Source organism: Ictalurus punctatus, chromosome 6 (genome assembly GCF_001660625.3).
Source record: "Ictalurus punctatus breed USDA103 chromosome 6, Coco_2.0, whole genome shotgun sequence".
NCBI lineage: Eukaryota > Metazoa > Chordata > Actinopteri > Siluriformes > Ictaluridae > Ictalurus > Ictalurus punctatus.
Genome location: NC_030421.2, coordinates 32,284,982 through 32,311,636, shown reverse-complemented (window position 1 = coordinate 32,311,636; position 26,655 = coordinate 32,284,982). Strand labels below are relative to the sequence as shown.

The 26,655-nt window shown below is 40.0% G+C and overlaps 1 protein-coding gene across 1 annotated transcript; it reads left to right on the top strand.

Moving 5' to 3' along the window:
- Positions 1–5,878: 5,878 nt before the first annotated feature.
- tmem182a (transmembrane protein 182a) lies at positions 5,879–12,051 on the top strand. The gene is made up of 5 exons (XM_017470143.3): positions 5,879–6,274; positions 7,234–7,327; positions 9,813–9,911; positions 10,088–10,225; positions 10,371–12,051. Exons 1-5 carry the CDS (start codon positions 6,131–6,133, stop codon positions 10,595–10,597), a joined length of 702 nt encoding a protein of 233 aa, XP_017325632.1. The 5' UTR covers positions 5,879–6,130; the 3' UTR covers positions 10,598–12,051.
- Positions 12,052–26,655: the final 14,604 nt, after the last annotated feature.

Below are 26,655 nucleotides of genomic sequence, written 5' to 3'. Positions count from 1 at the left end.
TAGATTAGTTATTACTATGAGTTTTCTATAAAGATAGTTAATTATACTTAATTTTCAAAAGTGAGCTAGCTATGTTATGTTTCTTGTTGATTAGAGCCCGTATGGAGTGCACAGAGAAACATCTGTAGAGAAATCCTATTCACAGAACCATACAGGTATAAGAAGGGCAGTGTTGACAAGGGCGAAGCTGGGTCTATAATAGCAGACACACTGAATTGCTCTCAAGATCTAAAATTAAAAGTTACCTCAAGGTCAGTGAGGGACAGATTCACCTTGATACAGGTGAAATACAAGGCCAGAAATAACAAAGATGAGAAGAGCAGCGGCACATCAATAAAAACAACAGAGCTCGACGATCTCATAGAAGAAATAACAGAGAAAGAAAGAGCGGCTGAGGAAGACAGAGGGAGTGATGAGAATATGAAGACACTTGAGACAGACAGGGACAAAGCAGAAGAGGCAAAGAAGAGGGCCATGGAGAGGGTGAGCCAGACCACTAGGAGGCTTGATGAAGAGGGAGAGGACTGGAGAAATAACAAATGTAGGTGAAGAAGTGGAAATGATATCATTGAGTTTTTGAGGGAGAGAAACCAGACTGAGAGGGTTCTTAGAGAAAAAGGGTTAGGGTTAGGGCCTCATTGAAATGATGTCAAAGAAATAATGATTCTTTTACAGACTTGCAGTTAAAAAAAAAAAAAAAAAAATTCTGTGTGATTTTCATTTATAAAACATTTCAATGTATGCTCTTCTGGTAATATAAAATGGCACACTTTTTATTCAGGTTTTTAAAAAAATAAAATTGTAAGTATGCTGTATGTATTGTGTGTTTGTGCACTAAACTAACTAAGTATATAATATTTCTGGTGATGATAAAATACTAAAAAATCTGTTAATATAAAATGTCTCATTCTTTTTAAATACAATTATGTTTATTTTGTGTTTGTATTCTAAGTTATATTTATTTATGCATACATACACACGTAAGTATGTTACCTCATGAAAAATAGTCACGAATGTGTGGAGGATCAAAGTAAAAAAATTCTTTCATCTCCCTTTTCGTTTATCTATCTCTTTTCAGTGTTTTATGATTTATAAGAAATCTTGACCTTTTTTTTTTTTTATATGTCTAATAATGATAATGAAGCTTAGACTCTCTTTGTCAGTTACGTGTTTACGACAATAGGTGGCGACAAGTAGGTGAATTTAATCTGTTTTGATCGAGGCGAAGAATCGGCTCTTTAAAATAATTCATAAACGTGTGAACGAGAACGATTCATTCACCTAAATGATTCACTCAAATTGTCTACTCAAATGGTCTTACAATATCTAGAATCTCCTTATAGTTGTTGAAGGTTAAATAAATAATCATGAAATTTTCTAAAGCCATGACTCCAACATGTATTTTGAAATGACTCTTCTTACTTGGTCGTAGCATCATGTCCTCATCACATGACTGTGGATAAGCATTGATATATACGGAAAGAGGAAATGACAGAGTACATGAAATGCCACGCATGATGGCACATCACCTTTATATGCATTATTCATGAATGACAAGCCATTATGTAGCTATTCACATCAGCACTACATGTTTAATCAATTTTATGCAAGTTTTCGGGCTCGCCATTGGCCGAAACGTGGACATTTATACACAAAATAACGTGTTTAGGCGCAATAACGCATCCATGCGTTATACTGTCTATACACGTAAAGCATAGACGTTTTTGTCCTTCCGGTGTGCCATATGAGTGAGCTGGATGCTTGCGTATCGTGGTACTTTGATGCCATATGCCACAGTGACGTAGCATCGGCGTCATCTCAAATTGGACAAAAATTCTAACCAGTATGCACTGCTTCAAGTGTGCTGCCGATCGGTCTGCGCAGCGCCGAGTCATGTAATCGACGACAAACTAAGCCTCACTTTTGCTCTGTTCGACTTCGTGCGGTGCTGCACAGGCCGAGCGGCAGCTGGCTTGAAGCAGTGTATGCCGGTTCGGCTCACTTGGAACCTCGACCAAGGTGGTACTAAAAAAAGTACCAGGTACTCTCCACAGTGGAAAACACCCAAAAAGCAAAAAAGCCAAGACGAGTCAAGCTGTACCGTGTAGTGTAAAAGCTCCAAAAATGTGGCGACCGCAGTGAAAGTGGACGACTTGCAATGACATGACAGTCAGAAACCTCCAGAAAGGGGCCTCATGTCATTCCCATCGACTTTTTTTTGACGGTAATATTCTCAGAAAATCCATCAGGAACTGAAATAATAGAGAGGAGAAAAAAGAAAGCAAGACAGATAATGGATAAGTGGATCAGATAATGAAAATTGTTTGTTTAAGTATAACAGTAAATAACCAAATGCTTTTATTGAGTCTAGCATTAACTAGTCTAATGGGGGAGACAATAGGATTACTTCAGGTAACATTAGCGGAATAACGGCATTTATTCTTTCAAGTTTATTGTTAGTTAACCTACTCGGGACAAAACAGCTAGATGATACCTTTTTCTGTATCTGATTAAAGCTTCTCCGGTCTCCGGAGGCTACTCCAACTCTGTTCTATATATTTATATTTTGTTCTATATTTTTATTTACATTTTTAATGTCTTTTGACCTGGTGTTATTTAGTTAGTTATTACAGTTTTTTTTTATTGTTCTTTTTGTTTTTAGTTTGAAAATTATATTAATGTGAACATTTGAAATAAATATTAATAGATTTGTTTAGATTGTGTACACTTTTGGTTGGTGTCAGATTATTTATAACATCATAGTGATGAACGCCCTCTGAGAATTTTTGCCTGGGGCCCCAGCAGACTCTACAATCGCCCCTGTGTGATGGCTTTTTCTACAGGCTTTTGGCTGCTTTATTTTTTCTAACCACCAGATGGCGCTGTTTTCGACGCTCTCGAAGCTTTGAATCTTTTCCCAGAAGAGTCATAGGAAAGCCTCAGTGCTTTATGAGGCTTCATATTCACATCCTTACTATACCTCACTGAACCTCAGTCAGTAAAAGAAGAGGTCAGTGTTGTGATTTTGTATCTTCAGTGAATGGAGGCAAGAGCAATCAAACATTGTTTACAGGAAAACCCGTGGAAATACTTGTGTCTTATTGGCTGACAGCTCTCAATCTCACACAGTCAGTTAGTATTAGGGGGGAAATGGATATATGCCGATTTGCCTGAAGCTGAAACATTAACATCCCCTGTGTCTCAATCAGCTCCCTAGTTCAGTAGTCAGGGCACTGATCAGGCAGTCGGCCATTTTAATAGCTGTTTCAATTGCAAAATCCTTCCAGTGCACTGGAACGTTCGCTCCCTAAAAAAATCCCACAATTCACTGCAAAAACCAGGGAAAATTGATGCTCACTATGTTCCCTTATGCCTAGTTCACACTACACGATTTTAAGCCCGATTTGCAAGTCGCCAAGTTCGCCGACAAAAACCCATTGATCTGAGGCAACCAGCGCTCGCCAATCGGCAGTCGATCGTTATGTGTGAACTACTCAACGACGCATCGCCGAGGCTCGCCGACTCGTCGCTGAGGAATCAGTGACGCCCCACGGATATTTGGCCTGCTAAATATCTGGAGCTGTCTGGCGACTCCACGTCCTGTGGTGTGAAAAGTGTCGTCACTGGGAGAGATCGCGGCGACGAGCTACAGCCAGTAAGAGAGCAAGGCATGGGGTGAAGTCACCGTGAGGAAGGGAAACCTGCGAAACCTATGGCAGAAGCATAAAGGGGAGAAGCTTTACACCTTTTTAACACAATCCCTGCTGCGCACGTGTGCTAATCAATTCTTTCACCCACTTTCTTTGTCTTTTCCTCTTGCTGGTTTCTTCAGCACAAATCATCGCACAAACAGCTCACACCGCTTGTTTCGGTCCTATGTCCATATTCAAATAAACAACTCCTGTTTCGCACGTGGTTTTCACGTCATATATCTGTGTCACTTCTCGCATGTGTTTTCATGACAAAACGTAGTTCGGACACCAGATAGAGTCATCGGGTGACAGAGTCGTTGTCAGATCGTGTAGTGTGTGACCCCCTCGCCGAGCAATCACGTAGTGTGAACATCACGACGACTTCATGACTCCCGATTACAAGACAGCAAGTCGTGTAACGTGAACAGCACAGCGATCTGCCGTCGTTGAAAGTCATATAGTGTGAACTTAGTCTTACTGGAACTGACGTCATGTTTTCTGAAGCCTCTCAACTCTAAAACCATGGGGGACGAACTCTCAGACAACTACCGGCTGCAAATGTAAAGAGCTATGATTGAGCTAACAAATGTATATAACATATAAAACTTAAATATTTTTAAGTTTGACATTTTGGTGACGTTTTACAACTCAAATACTGTCCATCACCGGAAATTCAGTTATCAGTGTCCAATGTGTAGTGAACCAGGATCCTGACCAGTGCCCCAGCTCATATACACGATATACTGATTCACTACCTACTGAACTGATTCACTACCTACTGAACTGATTCACTACCTACTGAACTGATTCACTACCTACCGATTGACACGATACCTGAGAGTTCGTCCTCTACGGGAAGCCAAACATCTCAAAAGCTTTGCAGCAGCTAGAGATTTTTATTTTTTTTTAAAGAAAAGAAAATCAGTTTTTAAGTGAGCAAGATAAACACAATTTATTGTTTCTTGAAAGTACAACATCTAGGTTTTGAAAATAAGTGTTTGTTTTATTTTTAGAAATATTTTCAAAAAGAATATATTATATATTAAAGAATATATGTGCACCTATATAAGCCTCATTCTGTCACTGCATCCGTGTGTTTTGGTATTACTAAGCCTTGCTTCCCTGTATTGCTATTCTGGTTTTTGACTTCATTTATTCCTTGCTTTTTGTACTTTGGTTACTCTACGATATCCTGTTTGCTTATCACCTGACCTTTTTGCCTGCCTTGACTTTGAATCTGCCTTACATATTAGATTTGATTGCTGGACTTTGTATGTTAAAACTGCTTAACAAAATTTGCATCTGTCTCCGCCTCTCCGTTGTGACCGAATGTGACACTATGTAAAAAAAAAAAAAAAGCTGGGTTGGCATCCTCTATGTGTATTGATTCCATTTTTTTTTTCTAGGGGTTGTATTTGCAAATTTATTCTATACACACAACAAGTGTAATATTTGCTGTGTCTGAACTGGCTCCCACACTCTCTCTTCAACTATTTACTATACAGACTGTTCCATCTAGAGCCCTATGCAGGGTAGATGTAAGGGGTAGACTGGCTCAATTTCAGACCACGCTTACCTGAGAATGTGATGTGGTTCTTTAGAGCTGTGGTACTGTGGATCAGTTGTAGACTGGATCTGAAACACACTATGAGTGAAATGGTGATGCGTATCTAGGGCTAACAGCACAGTGCTAATTGGTAGCTGGTTTCTCTGCTCCCTGCTAAATGCCGCACTCATCAGAAAATAGACTTTTATTTTAAAGTCCAGTAAAACCAGGCATTTGTTGATTATCTTGATGTTTCAAGTCAGAAGATTTCGGAAGGCAGAATTTGTGGAAATTCGAGCAGCTTGTCAGATGGCAGTTTTGAGGCCACAATAGGAATAGAATATGTGGACAAGCTTAATGTTTGCAACAATGTACCCAGTTCTTCATGACTGTAAGTAGATGAGGTGTCTAACAAGATGCCAGGAATCACCAGCTCTGGTGTCTTTATCCTTGCTTATCCCACTACTAACTATCTAGTCCTAAGAAGCGGCCTTCGGTTTGTCAGAGATATTTTGGGCCACACCAACTCCCTCCCCCCAATAAATTTCCCATTGCCAGACCACACCTCTAAGTAAGACAGCAGGCATCTTCAATCAGCAGTCCAAAAATAGTACAAGGGGATGGTCCATATGAATCTATACTTCTGGTGCCCTCTTCTATTTTTCCTTGTTCCCTACTCCCACCCCAAAAGCATTCTGGATATAAACCAGTGGGACGAGGACGTGACTTCAGGACAATAAAACAGACGCTAGTGTGAAAGAGTATAAAGACACCAGCACGGTGTGATACTGGAGGAGCATCGGCAAGCACAACTTCCGAAAGGACCAATCCAAAGACCTCCATTTACGCAGTCCAAGAGGACTGACATATTTTCACTGTCAGGGACTTAACCATGAAGTTTAGTGTGCTACTGTTTTTTGCTGGGCTCTTTGGTGCTTTGGGGACAGTCTTCATCCTCCTATCATTCGGTACAGATTATTGGCTCTTGGCTTGGGAGACTTCCAAAACAGATTCTCAGCTGCCGGACACTGTAGAGGTTGGTGGAAGGATGCGTCGGTGTTTTACTGATGTTTATATTTAAAGAGACATTACAGTTTAAAGAAACGTAACATGTTTAATTCAACACCAATGCCTTTTTTTTATTACATTAAGGCCATTTTGTCAGCTAATTATGCTGTTTGTCAGATAGAACACACTCTGCAAAATATTGTCATTTGCAGAATGACAGTGAAGTCTGAAGCCTAAACTATACCACATTGACCCTTAAATCTACTTTAATGAAGCTTTATCCACAATTCAGTATTTATGTAAGCCTAAATTCTATATTGCATCGTTTGTTTCGATTTGTAGCAGGGTGTGGTTACATATCAGTCCAATATTTACAATCTCGGTGAAGCAACGAGGATAGAATATCACATGCTAGGGCATGATTCCAGACTTAATGATGGGCAATGAAATTGGAATCTTACTGCAATGTCTGCACTCTTATGCCAAATCTATTCATGGAAGTCACACACATGGGCAGTCGTTTCCAAAGGGCCAACCTTTGGCATTGCAAAGATGCCAGTGGAAGTCACGACATAGGCTGAGCTCTTTTCATTAGAATCAACCGAAGGCCTTCCTTAAAGATCAGTTTGTTTCTTTTACTATGTGACCGCAGCAATTAGTAGTTTTAAATGTAGAGTGCTGGTGTTACTGGAACACTATTGTTCATATACAATTATTTTATTATTTATTTTGCCTTCCCCTTTGATCGAGAAAATAATATTTCTTCATGTCTACTAGTTGAGTTCGTAAAAGATATCCTTAATTCATGATTTTAGTAAGACAGGGTGATATGGTTTTCGCATAAAATTGCATCATTCCAGCTGTTTTGTGTTCATACAGCACAATAATACTTTTGTCATTTAGCTAGCTATTGTTTTACAGCTTGTTTCATTTGCCTTTATTCTCTTAAAACGTATTTGCTTACTTACTTACATTGCTCTTCTACAGCATGGGAATTTGACCTTTTACCATGAGGGCTTTTTCTGGCGCTGCTCATTTGAAGGAGAAGGGGACGAGGACATCCTTTTGAAGTTCTGGTTCAGTAAGGCAAACGTCCTTGGCTGAAAGAAATGGGCCATTTTACACATATACTAGTAGACTGGACTTTTGAGATGGTCAATAAAGAAAATAACTGCAGAGTAATTTTAAAACATATGTAGAATCATGTATACAGTAATGATACTGCTGGTGTGAGGTATTGAGGTGTGATGGTTGACCAGTGATGCTGATGATACCAGTGTCACTGTTCTGAGCATGCATACACACTTACAGTCAGAAAAATAAGTACACCCAATGGAAATCATAATTTTTTTGGCCTTGAGCAAATTCTCCTGAGATAAGTGGATAAGTGTTTCGACGTTTCTACTCAATTTCCAGAGGCACCACAGGATATGTTTGTACATCAGATTAGACCTTCAGTCATGTGAAAAAATAAGTACACCCCATGGAAATTGTTGGCTTTTTTGACATATTTTGACAAGCAAACATTTGATCCTCTTTGAAACAGTGCCTATTTATAAAGTTGATACACCCTGTCAAAATTTATTGCAGTAATTTTCACATTTTAAATAAAAAAAAAAAAAACAACAACAACAACAACAAATCAGTCACATGGAAAAAGTAAGTACACCCCTATAATTATCACACCTCTAAATCCATAAAATTATACTCAGGTGTTGAAGATCGTAGAATCAAGGAGTGCAGGTGGAACCGGTCTTATTTATACCCCTCTCATATCTAGTGTTCGGTGTTCCCTTTGTTACTGAGGTGTGTGGAGTCATCATGCCAAGATCTGAAGAGTTTTAGGCTTTCATAAAAAAAAAGTTGGTGATGCCTATGAGTCTGGCAAGGGATTTAAAAAGATCTCCAAATTATTTGAAATACATCATTAAACTGTAAGGAACATCATCTACAAGTGGCGCAGATTTCAAACGACTGACGATTTGTCCAGGACTGTCTGTCCAAGCAAATTCAACCCGAGAGCAGAGCGTCTGCTGCAAAAAGAAGTCTCAGAGAACCCCAAAATTTCATCACAAGATCTGTTAGTAAGTCTTGCAACTGTTGGTGTCAAAGTGCATGCTTTTACGATGGCACAAATGTGACCGGCATGGGAGACCATTTCCATGCCAGGAAAAAGCCTCTATAAGACTTCAGTTTGCCAATGGGCATATCGGTAAAGACCAGGCTTTTGGAATAATGTTTTCTGGACAGATGAAACAAAGATAGAGATGTTTGGCCACAGTAACAGCAGACATGTTTGGCGGTGACCAAAGATAGATTTTCACGAGAAGCACCTCATACCAACTGTGAAGCATGGGGGTGGAAATGTTGCTTCGTTGCCTCAAGGACCGGACAGCTTGCATTAATTGATTCAACTATGAATTCTGCATCATATCAAACAGTGCTTGAAGATAACGTGAGGCCATCTGTCCAAAAGTTGAAGTTGAACCGAAAGTGGTCCTTTCAACAGGATAATGATCCTAAGCACACTAGCAAATCCACCAAGGAATGTCTCAGAAAGAAGAAATGGACGCTTATGGAATGGCCTAGTCAAAGCCTGGATTTGGATCCCATTGAAATGTTGAGGGGGGATTTGAAACCGGCAGTACATGCAAGAAATCCCTCAAACATGAAAGAATATTGCAAGGACAATTGGACAATGGTGGACAATTATGCAAAAGCCTACAAGACGTTATGTCTGCTAAAGGGGCAATACTAGCTTCTGAGGCCAAGGGAGTACTTACTTTTTCCACAGAAGAATATCACATCTATTGATATTTCTGTTGAATAAATGATCGGAAAAAAACCCCAAACTGTTTTTCCTTATGGTTTTGTTCAAATATATCGACTTTATTAATAGGCGCTGTTTCAAAGATGATCAAATGTTTGCTTGTCCAAATGTGTCAACAAAGCTAACCATTTCCATGGGGTGTACTTATTTTTTTCACATGACTATATATAGGCTACTAAACAAATATTGTTTTTCCATTGCACATGCAAAAAAAACATAAAGTGGAACGGAACAGAACGGATTATAGTGCTAATTCAATTCAATGTGAAGGAAGTACATTTGGGTGCTTCTTTATTATAGCCAACAGCAGTGGCATTGTTAAATTCAACATGGAAGTAGTATTTGGATGAACTGTCTTACTGATAAATTGTTCCTTTGTCTGGTTGGTCATTTGGTTAAGCAGATTATACTGTCAGCAGAGAAATTACTGATGAAAAGGATCTTTGCTGAAGGTTTGTAAAATGTCAATAAGTTTGCGAGAAGACAGAGTGAAGAAAACGGAGAATGTTGTAAAGCCTGTTTAATCTGAAAGATACACACGTTAGTTCACGATTAACTGAGGCATAGTATACCGTATAGTGAGGTTCAGTAATGTGAAGGATTGCTGATATAGTACAGATGTCGTTCTTACTTTTTACTCACAACCTTTTGTGCCAGATAAAATTGCCTTTTGAGTACTTTACAGCACACTGACCATCAAAACTAATTTGCCATATTTTTGTGGTTATCCCCACAGCAAACCAGCCATTCACCAAAAAGTGCGTACAAGCCTACCTCTCTCCCTTCCCTGTATCTGAACAGACCCACAATGCAACCACTTATGAGTCTGCCATCAGTAAGTAACTTTCCATGCACACTTTTGCTTGGATTTGTCCCACTCTTTTTTTTAAATTTTTTTTTTTTATGCACTACACTCAGTCTAAGTCATTGAATTGACAATTAAAAAAACTCCCAGTGATTTACATTGTGTATTGCAATTATATTTCAGTAGCAACTAGTTGTGTTGTGTAGTCTACAGAGGCTTCTGGAGTGTCTTCATGTTGTTGAGCGTGACTGCAGTCATCTTGGGTGGCTTCATTCTAGTATGTGCTGCTCCATTCACCAGTCCCTGCCTCTATAAAGCAGGTGGTGGACTCTACCTCACAGCTGGTGAGCTCAGTACTACAACACTACCTGTTGGTTTTTTATAATCTAGGTTTTTTCAGTTGATGTTAGAAGTGTTCTTAAATCTCGAAACATTCCCCACTACTACCTGCCATTTGTCTGATTCTCCTATTCTCCCTTATCCTCTTAGGTTTCTTCATCCTTCTCGCCACTGTGCTGACTGTCATCTGGTTGGAAGTGATGGATGTGGTGGATTTGTATGTGGAGTACCAAAAGAGTTATCTGTGTCCGGATTTTCAGCTGAATATTACGTATGGTCTTTCGTTTATGTTCGCCCCAGTGGGCGTGTTCTTCTGCTTTCTCTCTGGCCTGCTCTTCCTCCTGATTGGGCAGGCACTGAAGAAGCATTACCAATAAGCATATTAATGACCAGCAGAATGATATTTGTTCATGTTCTTGGTAAAGACTGTATAGCAGTGAGTGTATGGAAATAATACAAATGTTAACATCTTTGTATTCTATGCTGGGAAGGGTGGGTGGGGGTGGAATTTATTTATCCTGAAAGTGTGGGATGCAGAGAAAAGTAATCGTATGCGTGTTTTCATTGGAGGTCCATGGCTGATTTGGGCAGTGGTTTCAGGAAGCTTTTTTATTACTGCTCAATAAGAGGTACATTTTGTGAAGCAGGATGTTTTGTCTTGCCAGACTAGCTGGTTGGCTAACATATTGGCTGGACACAGAATTACCAGTCCTCCTTCTAAAATGTTATAAATCTGCATTTATCTATCCTGTGGATTACCAAATATTTTTATTTAATCACTTTATTTCAGCAAGAATGAATATCAGGTGCGTACTGTAATACTGTTAAATTGTGGGGCTAGATTACGGATGATATGGGATCACTTGATGTATATGTGTGTGTGCGTGTGTGCGTGTGTGTGTGCGTGTGTGTGTGCGTGTGTGTGTGTGTGTGTGTGTGTGTGTGTGGGTGGGGCCATCCTTGTACAGATGTATGGGATGATATTGCAGTGTTCTTTAAAAATCTCTGTGATTCTTATACCATATATACGACTGGTCAAAGTTTGGGACACACGCTCAAAATAAGGTATTTATTTGTACTATTGTCTACTATTTCAGTACAATCATGGAGATACTGGCACGATGAACTAACGTGTTATAAGTTAGTGTCTATAAATTCTTAGTAAATTCTTAAGCATTCACACACCCTTGGCATGTTCTCAACCAGCTTCACGAGCGAGTTTCACCCAAACGAGCTTTTCTTGAAGTTCCCAAGGGCACTTTTTAAATTCGAAAGGTCTAAATAAAAACTACTTGTCTGGGGAAACAATTTCATTTGAAGTCACAACTACTTGTCTTTACATAAAACTATATTTTCATTCTTTAATAAATGAATGCCAAGTGAACTTGGGCATTAGTTCACTATTTAGTTTTGTCTTAGAAATGAGTTTCAACCATAAGGCTTTATCTAAATGTCCTTTTGAATTGTAGTGCAGCTTATCAAATCAACTGTGTAGAAATGTATGTAAATTTCCTATAATTTGTATCACCGTGCTAATCTTATGATACAGGTTGGTTGGTTATGAACATTTATGAAGAATTGGTGTCTTGCTTGGAAAAAAAAAAGAGCTTATTTTTCCACCAGCCCTGAAAGTTTATGACACTTATTATATGACTAAGATGTCTAATGTTATTAATTTTCGTGAAATAACCAGCTCGGTTTTGTCTACCCAGATGAGTGGAACCTTTTCAGCTCAAGCTTAAAGCGCTTTTTTTTTTCCCCTGTCCATATTTTATCATATTTTTTTTAAATCATATTTTAAATGAATTAATAAACACTCAAGCTAAATTCACATTGAATTGACTTTGTTAAAATGCTTTTACAGAAGACTGTAGGTTCAGTTTTGAACATGGGCTTCACAGTGCAGTGTGAATTTCTGTCAAATCATGGATTTTCTCTCATCCTGACCGCTTTTTTTTTTTTTTTTACGTTTACATTTATTACTTTAGCAGACGTTTTTATCCAAAGTGACTTACAATTGAGGAAATACGAGCAAAATATATATTTTTTCTATTAATACTATTTTTTATTCTAGTAGATTCTAATCTGTAAACTATTATATGATACTGATTCCATTGTCCAGGTAGACATTCAGGAAGGATTCTCTAACCTATACAGATAACCTAAATTCAGCTCCCTCTGAACAGAGTTGAGGTACAGGAACAGTGCTCAGATGGGCTCTGATTAATATAGGAACTGCTGTCAGAGATATATTGTCAGGAGACAAGACCTGGCAGATGATTCTGTTTAACACATGCAGCTTTGGGAAATATGACTCAACTGCATGGCAGGTGACAGCTGTGTGTGTGTGTGTGTGTGTGTGTGTGTGTGTGTGTGTGTGTGTGTGTGTGTGTGTGTGTGTGTGTGTGTGGGAGAGAGAGAGAGAGAGGGGGTGGGGGGTGGGGTGGGAGTGTGTGTGTGTGTGTGTGTGTGTGTGTGTGGGTGGGAGAGATAGAGAGTGTGTATGATTACAGAGAGTGTGAGTGTGTCTCTCACTGTTTGTATGAGTGTACAAAAAATAAACTTTATAAGAAGAGGTGTTGGTCAGTAAATCTGTTTTAGAGTAGATTGGAGACGCTAGACTCCAACCCTAACCCCTAAACTTGTCGTAGGTGGATTGTCTACAGTAAACTGCCCCTCCGTGTTGATTAGTGTGCATGGACTCACATCCATGGTGTGTTCCATCTGAGATTCCCAGATCCAGATTCACAGTGACCCTATACAGGATAAAGTGAATACTGAAGGTGAAGGTGAAGAAAACAATAACAGTGTTTCTAGACAATCGTGGGTGTCTGTGAACTGCCTTTTTTTTTCTCAGATGTATTCCTGATGGAGCTTTACACACTCCTCTCAATCACCATCATGTTCTAAATGAGCACTGCTTGAAATTAGACTACTTTCCAAAACAATTGCACACTATATATTTTGATCAGGAACTACATTTATACATGTGCATTAACTTCACTGCTTACTGTTGTATTATAATACATTTCAACCATAACCTTTACATGAAAATTTCATTAGACAGTGAAAATATACACTCACCATCTACTTTAATAGGAACACCTGTACACCTGCTCATTTATGGAGTTATCCAGTCAGCGATCATGTGGCAGCATCACCATGCATACAATCATACAGTCATCGGTCAAGAGCTTCACTTAATTACAGATACATTTATATAGCGCTTTTCTAGACACTCAAGACGCTTTACATAGTACTGGGGAGGGGGGTGGAATCTCCTCAACCACCACTAATGTGTAGCATCCACCTGGATGATGCGATGGCAGCCATAGTGCGCCATAAATCCTACCGCACACCAGCCATTTTAGTGAAGAGGAGAGAGTGATGTAGCCAATTCAGAGATGGGGATTATAGGGGGCCAATGGGGGAATTTCACCAGGACACCTGGTGTTATACCCCTACTCTTTATGCAAAGTGTCCTGGGATTTTTGATGACCACAGAGAGTCAGGACCTCCGTTTAAGGTCTCATCCAAAAGTAAATGCTGTTTTTTGTTTTTTTTTACAATATAGTGTCCCTGTCGCTATTCTGGGGTATTAGGACCCTGGGGTCCACAGGGCGAGCACCCCCTGCAGTCCTCACTAACACCACTTCCAGCAGCAACTTTAAATTTCCCCAGGAGGTCTCCTATCCAGGTACTGACCAGGCTCAACCCTGCTTAGCTTCAGTGGGGAAACCAGGCAAGAACACGACAGTCTCTAGAGTTTGCACAGAATGTTGCGAAAAACAAAAAAAACACCGAGGGAAGAAACGCCTCGTTGATCATAGAGGTGAGCAACCGTGGTGAGCAGAAAAGCATCCCAGCATGCACGAAACATCAAACTTTAAGATGGATACGCTACAACAGCAGAAGACCTCACTGGGTTCCACTCCTGTCAGCCAAGAACAAGAATCGGAGGCTATCGTGGGCACATGCTCATTGAAACCAGACAGTTGAAGATTACAGAAAAAAAAGCACCTGGTCTTTTTCCAGACTTCACCTGCAATATAATATAGGCAGAGGCATTACATTAAGCATGGCTACAGCAGCCACAAGATGTCAGTAATGCATCATAAAATGTCTCATTGTGTGTGTGAGAGAGTATGTGCGTGAGGGCGAGTGTTTATACACCCATACATAATTAATGGAAACCCGTGCCATTCAATCTACTCAATTCCAAATGGGTAGTATAAGGAGAGAGACAGACTGAGAGTGAGTGAGAGAGTGTTCTGTTTGGGTGTACTCTTGCATGTTCTGATCTTGGCAAGGATATCATTAGATTCTAAAACCCAGGTGACTGTTGTGCAGTTCCACATGATTAAGCCAGATAATTGTGTGTTGATAGCACAAATGTTCACAGGGCCTGGTGGAATACAGTACATTTTTTTCCATAGCATTCTTTCCATAGAAGCCAGACAAGCTCAGCATGAGTAAATGACTAAAGTGTATGGTTAGAGTAGAGACTCAAATGATGGTCAAAGACTCTTATAATGGACTAAGTCTGAGTTCACACTAGCAAGCAACAAGTCACTCGTGTCTCTTCTGGACGTGTAGTGACAACTACTGCTATCACTTGTGAGTGTGCACACTGTCCAGCATTCGACTGTTTGTTTGTTTGTCTGTCTGTTTTTAGTTAAGATGAAAAAATGAGAGTACATAAGTTCTAATACTAACTGGTTAAACAATGCACTAAGCCGTGTGAAAATTGTTTGATTGACATCTTATGCTAAGCGTTTTACATTGTAGCTATATGTACACTCATCAGTGGTATCAAAGTGCTACTTCCTTCCAAGCTTTATGTTTCATGTTGTCTCTATACACATTTAATAAGAGGTTGCATATGACAGGATCAGGTGAAACCAGTGTCATAATGGTTTCGTCCATTTTAGTGCATAACAGTAGATGGAACTGCAGGTAGAAATAAATCTTTGGTAAATGGTCTGCACTTTTATAGCGCTTTATATTACACTGTGTCGCATTCACCCTTTCACTCACACGGTAGCAGAGCTGCCATGCAAGGCGCTAACTTGCCATGAGAGCAACTTGGGGTTCACTGTCTTGCCCAAGGACACTTCGGCATGTGGAGTCACGTGGGGCGGGAATCGAACCGCCAACACTACGATTAGCGGACGACCCGCTCTACCACCTGGGCCACAGCTGCCAGCTTTGAATGGGTAACATAAGAAATGGTGGCCCATGTGCACTTACTGTGACCTGCCTAATTTGCAAAGAATTGAGAAAATCTCAATTCAAATGTCAGTTGTTTTGTTGCTTGTCACTGAAAACATGGCTACAACATGCTTCACACATGCGCGTAGAAAATGAACGGTGGTATGTTGCTTCCTAGTGTGAGCTTATGGTAAAGACTCTGATTAGGGTAGTGGAAAAACTTTGATTATAGTAAAGATGGAGCTAAGTATTAAAAACCCTTATTAGGTTGTTAGGGCAGAAGTAGGGGCTGGACTACTACAATGCTGGGGACTCACTGTGCCAGAGTGAATTTTAAACAAAGCCTCCAAAATTGAGGTCAAGCAGATGCCCCAGATCTCTGCACCTCCATGGAAGAGCAGATGTTGAAGCAACAAACTGAGAACTCATGAGGGTGTATATATATATCAAGCATTGTTGGATTTGGACCGTATACTAGGTCCCTTATTCATATACCGTAGGTCTAATCTGATGTACACATTTACCCTATGGAAATTGAGTAGAAACGTCAAAACACTTATCCACTTATCTCAGGAGAATTTGCTCAAGGCCATGCAGCAGTATCAGTGGCTCTATAATAGGCTTGCCTGGGTGAATTAATTTGCATCAGGATTTAAAGTGCAGACGAAGACTCAAATTATTCATAACCCGAAAACCCCCCCAAAAGTTTTATTCTGCTTTAAATTGTGCAATTAGGGACAAAGGGTTAGGTTTAGAAATAAAGTATAATGCAGCAGAGAAGACTCTTGTCTCATGTGAAGAAATGAATAGGGGCTTCAACATCCTTTGTCACATATACATTACAGCACAGTAGGGGCATTTGCTCATGCATTGCTTTGCTACGAATTAATCATACAAAAGAGTTGTGTGTGTGTGTGTGTGTGTGTGTGTGTGTGTGTGTGTGTGTGTGTGTGTGTGTGTGTACAGTGTACACTGTCCTTCACTAATGTTGACACCCTTGGTAAATGTGAGCAAAGAAGGTTGTGAAAAATTATCTTTACTGTTTAACTTTTTGATCTTTTCTGAAAAGAAAAAAAAAAAAAAAAGATTCACAAAAATACTCGGTTGTCATGGATATCAAACAATTGAAAATACAACACAGGTTTATCCAAAAAAAAAAGTATCTTTATTAAATATATGTGTGCCACATCTATTGGCACCCCTGTGAATTTACATGAGAAAAATATATTTGAAGTATATATTCCCATTGATATTTTTGTTTGTTTTGTTTTTTTTGTTTTTTTTAGTACACCTGGGTGACTAGGAACAGGAAATTGTTCAACAGGATCGTTCCACAGAGTGGCCAAAAAATCTCCAAGGATCACAGCTGGAGAATTGCAGAAGTTAGTTGCGTCTTGGGGTCAGAAAGTATTCAAAAATAACAATCCAAAGTCATCTACATCACCACAAGGTGTTTGAAAGGGTTTCAAGAAAAAAGCCTCTACTGGAAGACTGGAAGACACTACTGGAACTTCAAATGGGATCGGGTTCTCTGGTCAGATGAAACCAAAATAATGCTTTTTGGTAATAAACACAGAGGTGCTTTTGGAGCACACAGAGAGGTAGCCATATGGAAAAGTACCTCATGCCCACGGTTAAATATGGAGGAGGATCTTTAATGTTTTGGGCTGTTTTTCTGCAGAGGACCTGGACATTTTGTTAGGATACATGGCATCATGGACTCCATCAAATATCAACAGATATTAAATGAAAACCTGACTGCCTCTGTCGGAAAGATTCAAATGGGCCGTGGTTGGATCTTCCAGCAGGACAATGATCCAAAACATCATCAACATCAACACAGAAATGGTTTACTGACCACAAAATCAAGATCCTGCCATGACCATCCCAGTCCCCTGACCTGAACCCCATAGAACACCTGTGGGGTGAACTGAAGAGGAGAGTCCACCAGCGTGGACCTCGAAATGTGAAGGATCTGGAGAGATTCTGTATGGAGGAACGCTCTCAGATCCCTCACCATGTATTCTCCAACCTCATCAGGCGTTATAGGAGAAGACTCCGAGCTGTTCTCTTGGCAAAGGGACGTAGCACAACATATTGATTTAAAGGGTGCCAATAATTGTGGCACACGTATATTTATCTTTTTTTTTTTGATAAACCTGTGTTTTGTTTGCAGTTGTTTGATATCCATGAGAGCAGAGTATTTTTGTGAATTTCTTTTAACAAAAGATCAAATGGTTAAACAGTAAAATTTCTCACAGACTTCTTTGCTCATATTTACCAAGGGTGTCAATATTAATGAAGGGCACTGTGTGTGTGTGTGTGTGTGTGTGTGTGTGTGTGTGTGTGTGTGTGTGTGTATAGAAATGGCCCTTTTACAGGAGACTGTATTTCAAAGATAGTTTTGTAAAATCCAAATAATCTTTAGAGATCTTTATTGGAAAGGGTTTAAACGAGGGTTTTCATGCTTGTTCGATGAACCATAAATGATTACTCACATGCACCTGTGGAACAATCCTTAATACACGAACAGTTTACAGGCGCTAGGCAGGGTTTCCTCCGGGTACTCCGGTTTCCTCCCCCAGTCCAAACACATGCATGGTAGGCTGATTGGCGTGTCCAAAGTGTCCGTAGTGTATGAATGGGTGTGTGAGTGTGTATGTGATTGTGCCCTGTGATGGATTGGCACCCCGTCCAGGGTGTACCCCGCCTTGTGCCCGGCACTCCCTGCAATAGCTTCCAGGTTCCCTGCGACCCTATAGGATAAATGGTATAGAAAATGGATGGATCAGAATTTCTAAAACTAGATAAAGAGAACCCAATTAATAAAACAAATCAGACAAAAATATTATACTTGGTCATTTATTTATTGAGGCAAATGATCCAATAATACATATCTGTAAGTGGCAAAAGTATGTATACCTTCGCTTTCAGTATCTGGTGTGACCCACTTGTGCAGCAATAACTGCAACTACACAGTTCCATGCCCCACTTTCTCTTGAGATTGAGTTCACAGACAGATGCGCTGATATTTTCCTTTAGAATTTGCTGGTATAATTCAGAATTCATTGTTCCAGATGCAGCAAAACACCCCCAAACCATGATATTACCACCACCACATTTTACAGATGGTATAAGGTTCTTAGGCTGGAATGTAGTGTTTTCCTTTTTCCAAACATAGCCCTTCTCATTTAAACCACAAATTCTATTTTTGTCTCATCTATCCACAAAATATTTTTCCAACAGCCTTCTGGCTTGTCCACATGATGTTTAGCAAACTTCAGACAGGCAGCATTGTTCTTTTTGGAGAGCAGTGGTTTTCTCCTTGAAACCCTGCCATGCACACCATTGTTGTTCAGTGTTCTCTTTATGTTGGACTCAAGAACATTAACATTAGCCAATGTGAGAGAAGCCTTTAGTTGCTTAGAAGTTACCCTGGGTTCCTTTGTGACCTCACGGACTATTACGCGTCTTGCTCTCGGAGTGATCTTTCTTGGTCAACCACTCCTGTGGAGGGTAACAATGGTCTTGAATTTCCGCCATTTGTACACCATCTGTCTGACTGTGGATTGGTGGAGTCCAAACTCTTTAGAGATGGTTTTGTGACCTTTTCCAGCCTGATAAGCAACAACAACTCTTTTCCTGAGGTCCTCAGAAATCTCCTTTGTTCATGCTATGATACACTTCCCCAAACATGTGTCGTGAAGATCAGACATTAATAGATCCCTGTTCTTTAAATAAAACAGGACGCTCACTCACACCTGATTGTCATCCCATTGATTGAAAACACCCGACTCTAATTTCACCTTTCAATTCAACTGCTAATCCTAGAGGGTCACATACTTTTGCCACTCATAGATACCTAATATTGGATCTTTTTCATTAATAAATAAATGACCGAGTATTTTTGTCTCATTTGTTTCATTTGGTTCTCTTTATGTACTTTTAGGACTTGTGTGAAAATCTGATGACGTTTTAGGCCATATTTATGACATTCTTAAAGGGTTCACAAACTTTCAAGCACCACTGTATTCCACAATAAAATCGTGAAATCCTGATTTTAAAAAGATTTACAATTCCTAGAAAAATACTTAGTAGGCTCAAGAGCAGAATAATTGGATTATTAGTAATCAGTTACAGCACAGCCCAGATTTTCTAAAACGAAACTGTATATTTATATAAGCAAGACCTTTATATATATATATATATATATATATATATATATATATATATATATATATATATATATATATATATATATATATATATACACACCATGCAAATCAAGTTTATATTTGTGGTTAAATACAATTAGCAGTCTGTTATTCCAATAGTTTTTTTATTTTCATGCTGCTAAAGTTATGTTTTGGCTCTAAATACATAATCCGTTTGCATGCAAACCGAAAATTGGATTTGTGAGCTGACATGTGTGGCACCCAGCTTTACAGATCTAATGCATAATAAGTGCCTTGGCCTCTGTTTAAAGTAAGATATATTGGTTTATAGTTATTTATAGCCTAGTTATTATATTAGATTTGTTGTAGGCTACATGAAAATATTCTGAATGTACTTTTGGTTGTAGTCTGTACCTTGCAAGCTGTGGTTAGGCTGAAGTACCCCTCTCCCGCACATGTGCTACACCAGGGGTTCCCAATCTTTTCCAGGGCGAGGCCCCCCAAATGGCATTAACATTTAACCGAGGCCCCCCTTTTTCAAGATGTCTTTAAAACACATTAAAAATACAGACTTCTGAATAAATACCCCAATTTATTTATTTATTAATAATTACATCTTACATCTTTACATTACATTAGGAATTGATTGTGTGTGTGTGTGTGTGTGTGTGTGTGTGTGTGTGTGTGTGTGTGTGTGGTTGTCCGAGAGTGAGAATTTATTTTTCCACACCAAATTGTCGAGGCCCCCTGGGTGCCCCCTGGTGGCCCCCAAGGGGCCGTGGCCCCCACTTTCAAAACCACTGTGCTACACAACTCAAAAGTTTGACTCATTTTCTTCAAGTTCTTCTATCCTACACTTTCCCAAGGCCTTTTCCTTTTTCCTTAATCTTGTAACCGTTCCCGTAATCTCTGTCGACGTTTTATTTTCTTTGGCTTTCCCCTCGGAAACCTGGTACTATTTGAATTTCATGAACAAACAAGTGGCAAGTCTTATTAAAGGCTGGATTTTGTGTAGACATTATTTAACATAATTCCAAAAACGACTCTGAAATAATGAATAAACAATGGGTTATATAAACACGCGTATTAATGCAGAGCACGAGCATATAATTAAGACGCATCATTCCGAAGAAAGAAGTGTTCAGGGTGTGTGTGTGTGTGTGTGTGTGTGTGTGCGTGCCCGCCCCGTCTGTGTGTGTGTGTGTGTGTGTGTGTGTGTGTGTGTATAAAATAAGATAGGAAAAGATCATTTTTATTGATCCCACACTGGGGAAATTCCCACGTTACAATAGAGAAATAAGAATAAGAGTAATACTCTGAATGTGTGTGTGTGTGTGTGTGTGTTTATGGGGGTGGGGGTTGTTGAATAATGGGGACTAAATGACCCTACAAGCATAGCAAATATCTGACATTTTGGATCTTGTAGGGTTCCAGTGAGGAACACTTTAATACGTTTACATTAATTGGCTGCATTCATAGTTATGTCCTCACATGACAAACGCGCGCGCGTGAGTGCGTGCGCGCGTGTGTGTGTGTGTGTGCACGTACGTGTGTGCATTCATCAAGGACAACCAGCACGACGCATAAGTAGCTATAAATCAGCCTTAACCCGTTCTTAACGGAAAGGGCCGTTATGTGGCGATGCAACAAAGAGAAAACAAGCAGCGTTTAAATATGATTACAACAGCAGAGAAAATGGTCACGTTGATTTTTTTTCCCTCGATTCTTTTCCACAAAAAAAAAGAAAGAAAGACAGAAAGAAAAGAAGACAGAAAAAGACTGCGCTTCATTATTGAACCGTTTTTATTTAATCATAGCCATGGTTTAACGAGATTACAGGCTCCTTTTCACGTGTGTCTGATGTGCGCGTGCGCTGTAATTAGCACGGGATCTCCTCGCGCCGAGGTGACGCACTCCCCATCTCACACACACACACACACACACACTGCACTGAATTCAGGTAATGTCTCGTCACACTTTAACCCAATTTCAGCTGTCCATGTTGTCCCATCTGTTCAGTGGCACACAAAGGGTTATTGTAGGCCATGCTCTGCCTTGCCAGGCTTTTGATTTTAATTGCGGTGGCACTCATCTACTCCTCTTCACTCAAAGGCTTGAATACGCCGTTTGAAATGTAAGCGTGTGAGAAGCTGATTTTTTGTTCTTCCTCTCTTTTTCTCCCCCTTTCTCCCCTCCACTTAATGCTTGTGATACATTAAAAGGTGTAATCCGACTGAAATGGAAATTGCGCTCCTTGAAAACGGATGATGAGAGGAAGATGGCAGGGCCGGCGTCGTGCTCCATCAGAGAGGCAAGCCTCCCCCACTTTCACTCCCAGATTGTGCTGCCTTCTTATAGTGGTTAATGGTGGAGCTGGCAGGCAGGTTGATTACAAGGTTACCATAAACAATCCTTTTCAGACGTGCTAAGGGAAATTATGGGTTGTGTTTGTACTCTATGTGTGAGTGCAGTTTGTCCCTTATGCCATGATTAGTATTGGGGTAGTGGCCTTTGGGTGATTGCTTGCAATCATTCCTGCGCAGGCACAAACACGGATGAATCTGTCCAGCTCCGTCACTTTTAAGAGAGCGTGCTGCACACGTCCAGCTCCATCACATGTAAGAGAACGTGCTGTAAACATCCAGATACAACACATGTAAGGGAACGTGCTGTAAACATCCAGATCCAACACATGTAAGAGAGCGTGCTGTAAACATCCAGCTCCATCACATGTAAGAGAGCGTGCTGTAAACATCCAGATCCATCACATGTAAGAGAGCGTACTGTACACGTCCAGATCCATCACATGTAAGAGAGCGTGCTGTGCACGTGCAGATCCATCACATGTAAGAGAACGTGCTGTAAACATCCAGATACAACACATGTAAGGGAACGTGCTGTAAACATCCAGATCCATCACATGTAAGGGAATGTGCTGTACACGTCCAGCTCCATCACATGTAAGAGAGCGTACTGTACACGTCCAGCTCCATCACATGTAAGAGAGCGTGCTTTGCACGTGCAGATCCATCACAGGTAAGAGAGCGTGCTGTAAACATCCAGATCCATCACATGTAAGAGAACGTGCTGTAAACATCCAGCTCCATCACATGTAAGAGAGCGTACTGTACACGTCCAGCTCCATCACATGTAAGAGAGCGTGCTTTGCACGTGCAGATCCATCACAGGTAAGAGAGCGTGCTGTAAACATCCAGATCCATCACATGTAAGAGAGCGTGCTGTACACGTCCAGCTCCATCACATGTAAGAGAACGTGCTGTACACGTCCAGCTCCATCACAGGTAAGAGAGCGTGCTGTACACGTCCAGCTCCATCACATGTAAGAGAACGTGCTGTAAACGTCCAGCTCCATCACATGTAAGAGAGCGTGCTGTACACGTCCAGCTCCAGTCATAATATCTGAATGTTGTGGAGTCACCAGTTCTATACTACATTCACTGTTATTAGCTTTCAGTTGGTCAGTTGTGTCCGTTGCCTTTTAGAACTGAGATTTCTTCTCAATTGTAGAATCGCAATTTTTAAATGGAATCAGTTCAATCCAAGAAATCATGAACAGAATTTTATGATCACATACAGTAGCACGTGTTTGGTTTGAAATAATGTGAATATTACAGTGGTTAAGGTAATTAAGTGGTTTTGCTATTTGATCAGGGAAAATGAATAATGCAGCACAAATAGTGTACTTTCAAAATAAAGCAATAATTCTAATTTCAATAATAATAATAATAATAATAATAATAATAATAATAATAGGGGCGCACGGTGGCTTAGTGGTTCGCACGTTTGCCTCACACCGCCAGGGTCGGGGGTTCGATTCCCGCAGCTCTGTGTGTGTGGAGTGTGCATGTTCTCCCCGTGCTGCGGGGGTTTCCTCCGGGTACTCTGGTTTCCTCCCCCAGTCCAAACACATGCATGGTAGGCTGATTGGCGTGTCTAAAGTGTCCGTAGTGTATGAATGGGTGTGAGAATGTGTGTGTGATTGTGCCCTGTGTTGGACTGGCACCCTGTCCAGGGTGTACCCCGCCTCGTGCCCCATGCTCCCTGGGATAGTCTCCAGGTTCCCCCGTGACCCTGAAAAGGAGTAAGCGGTTGAAGATGGATGGATGGATGGATAATAATAATAATAATAATAATAATAATAATATTTGTGCATCTGAGAACTGCTATTTTTATAAAGAAATTTTGGCAGTCTACTCTGATTTCTCTGTGGGGTCCTCTTGTATAATATTAATATTTTGTATAAAAAGAAAAACTTCTTTGACTTTGGGAATGTGGAGGAGTTTTAATTAAATATGATGGAAAGATTGTTTAGTGTTGAAATAGTTTTTAGGCACTTCGCTGTTACAGAAAATAAGCAGACATTTGGGTGTTGGAGTAATTAGTTTAATTTAAAGTGGTTTGCCTCCCAGCAAGTTGGGGTGAACATCAGGGACTGCTGGAGGCCTGTGGGCTTTGATGACGATTTGAAGGAGTGAAAGACTGACGTTTGGATTGTGGCTGTAGGCCATATTGCACGAACGAGGCCTTTCCCCTGTCTGAGGGTAAGCCACCTGGTAAGAAACCATCAGTCTGGGGGGAGAGGACAGAAACAGCTTCATTTCACTCTCTCACACTTGCAGATTCTCTGTGTGAGTGCATACAATACTTTTAAAAGTTAAGGATATCAGTGTTTATCACAGCTCTATATTTGAAAACACTGTCATTTGACGTTTAGAATATAATTGTGTGGCCAAACATTTTCGACAAGAGGAGCATGTTAATAGTGCATGTCACATTTGACATGTGAAGCCATGCCTGCCATGCTAATGTGGGAGTCAATGCAAAATAGATAAATTGGTATGAGTTATAAAATGATATGGGGCTTTGGCAGAGTGCGTGCTGTGATGACATCACAAGGTGCATTGTGATGACATCACATGACGTATATTGTCCCAAATCTGTGGTTATTTTGAAAAAGTGTAAGCTCCAGCGAAAATTGTGGCATTTCCTTGATTTTGCGTTCATTTCTGCGATCGCAAAATCGCTAAATCCTGGAGTGCAAAAGTTTTAGACCAGTGGGCAGTAGGTTTTTCTTGCAAAACGCCATATAACAGATACAGAGTCTAACACTATATAATTATATGACACAGTTGCATACATCTCGTGGATATAGCACACTGAGTGTAATATAGCACTTCCCTTCTAATGGATGGGTTTATGACCAAGTCTCACTCTTACTACATTAGATAATCTCACCTGGATACTGTAGATTTGTACCTAAATCCACCAGTGTAATTATTAAGACTGTCCTGCGCTCATCTCAGGACTTTTATTCACAATATGCTCATAATGAACATCCTTTCAACACAGTTATTACCATTTTATTACCGTTGTTTTTTTAATTCCTATATTGATATGTATTCAAATCCCTGATCTGGGTCATAAATAATCATGAATAGGGTGTTGTTTATGTTAGACACATGTTCCTTTGGAGTACAGTATGTAATAAACTTAATCTTAATCGGAAGAATATGAGTTCCACATCATTAGAATTTACATGAATATCTATCATATGTTTAATGTAAAAAAACAAGGGCATACATGTGTAACACCAATTTTCTGTACCGCTTCTATATCCTACACAGGGTCATGGGGGGCCTGGAGCCTATCCCAGGGGCACAAGACAGGGGACACCATGGACAGAGTGCCAACCCATTGTAGGGCACAATCACACACACAGTACAGACAATTTAGAAATGTCAGTCAGCCTACAACATATGACTCTGGACTGGGGTGGAAACCAGGAAGCATGGGGAGAACGTACAAACTACAAACGGAGGCAGGAATCGAACTCCCAACCCTGGAGGTGCGAGGCAGACGTGCTAATCACTAAGCCACCGAAGAACTACTACTGCCCCAAATTTCATTTTAGAGTGTACAGACCTCTAAATGAAAAAGACCTGTTCTTTCTCACTGATACAATAAGTGAAATTCAGTAAAACACCAGTAACTGATTTTAATTGGATGGCAAAATAGTTTAAGCTGACTAAAAGAGTTCTGAAAGTCTCATGACATATCACTATTAACAACAAACTGATAATGATCGGAATTACGTTGCTCTAGTAGTCACATCCCGCTTGAAAGTGTGTTTCCGGACTACATTAAAGTTTTTGTTTTTACAAGCGAGGGAAAATTAACTGGAACTATTTTGTTCAATACGTCAGTTTAGTGGATCAGGCTACAATATAATTCTGTTTTATAAGCACATACTTTACTTATAAGGGCTGTGCTTTCTTTATTCCAGGGGAATATTTGTTGGTGATGGTTGGTGGCGGTCATTTGCTCCGCTACGTGCAGAATATGACTGTGCAAATATTAGGAGCTCCTCTGCAACGTGAACTTGCACAAGCTGCTTGCTAATGCAGCCGTATTACAGCTTCTTTACAACTGGAAGTTACTAGCTAGCAATGAAACTTAATGGATATTTAACACTTAAGCATTAGTGGGAAAGGAGAATGTTTTACCTGCATCGTCCTGTTCATCTCTCTCATTGTTATTGCTGCTCTGCCCTTTCCCTCTCTCTTCCACCTCCCTCTGACCCTAAGTAGCGTTCATATCGTAGCCAAATAGGAAACAAGGTGTGTTTTCTCTGAATGTCATTGATATATATATATATACGTTCATATATGACATCTGACTCAAATATAGTGGGAAACACTTAGATGCATGGCAGGTAAAACACTTTCAACAGTTTATTTTAAATGATTCTGGCTTAAGACATTTGGGCAGTAAAATATAAGCGGTTTTATGTATGGTGTGAATGTTCACTGTGGATCATTTTTATGTGCTTTTAATATCAACTCCAAAATCTGAGCAAACTGTAATAGAGAAAGAAACAGTTGACTTTACAAACTGGCATCCACACTGATGCAGAGTTTTCAAAAGTTTCTTAAAGTAATGAGAAATATGATTTTGAAGTTAAGAGCTTATTCAAGAGAAATATATAGAACATACTTATTATGCGTGACAGTCCCTAAGCTTAAAGTACC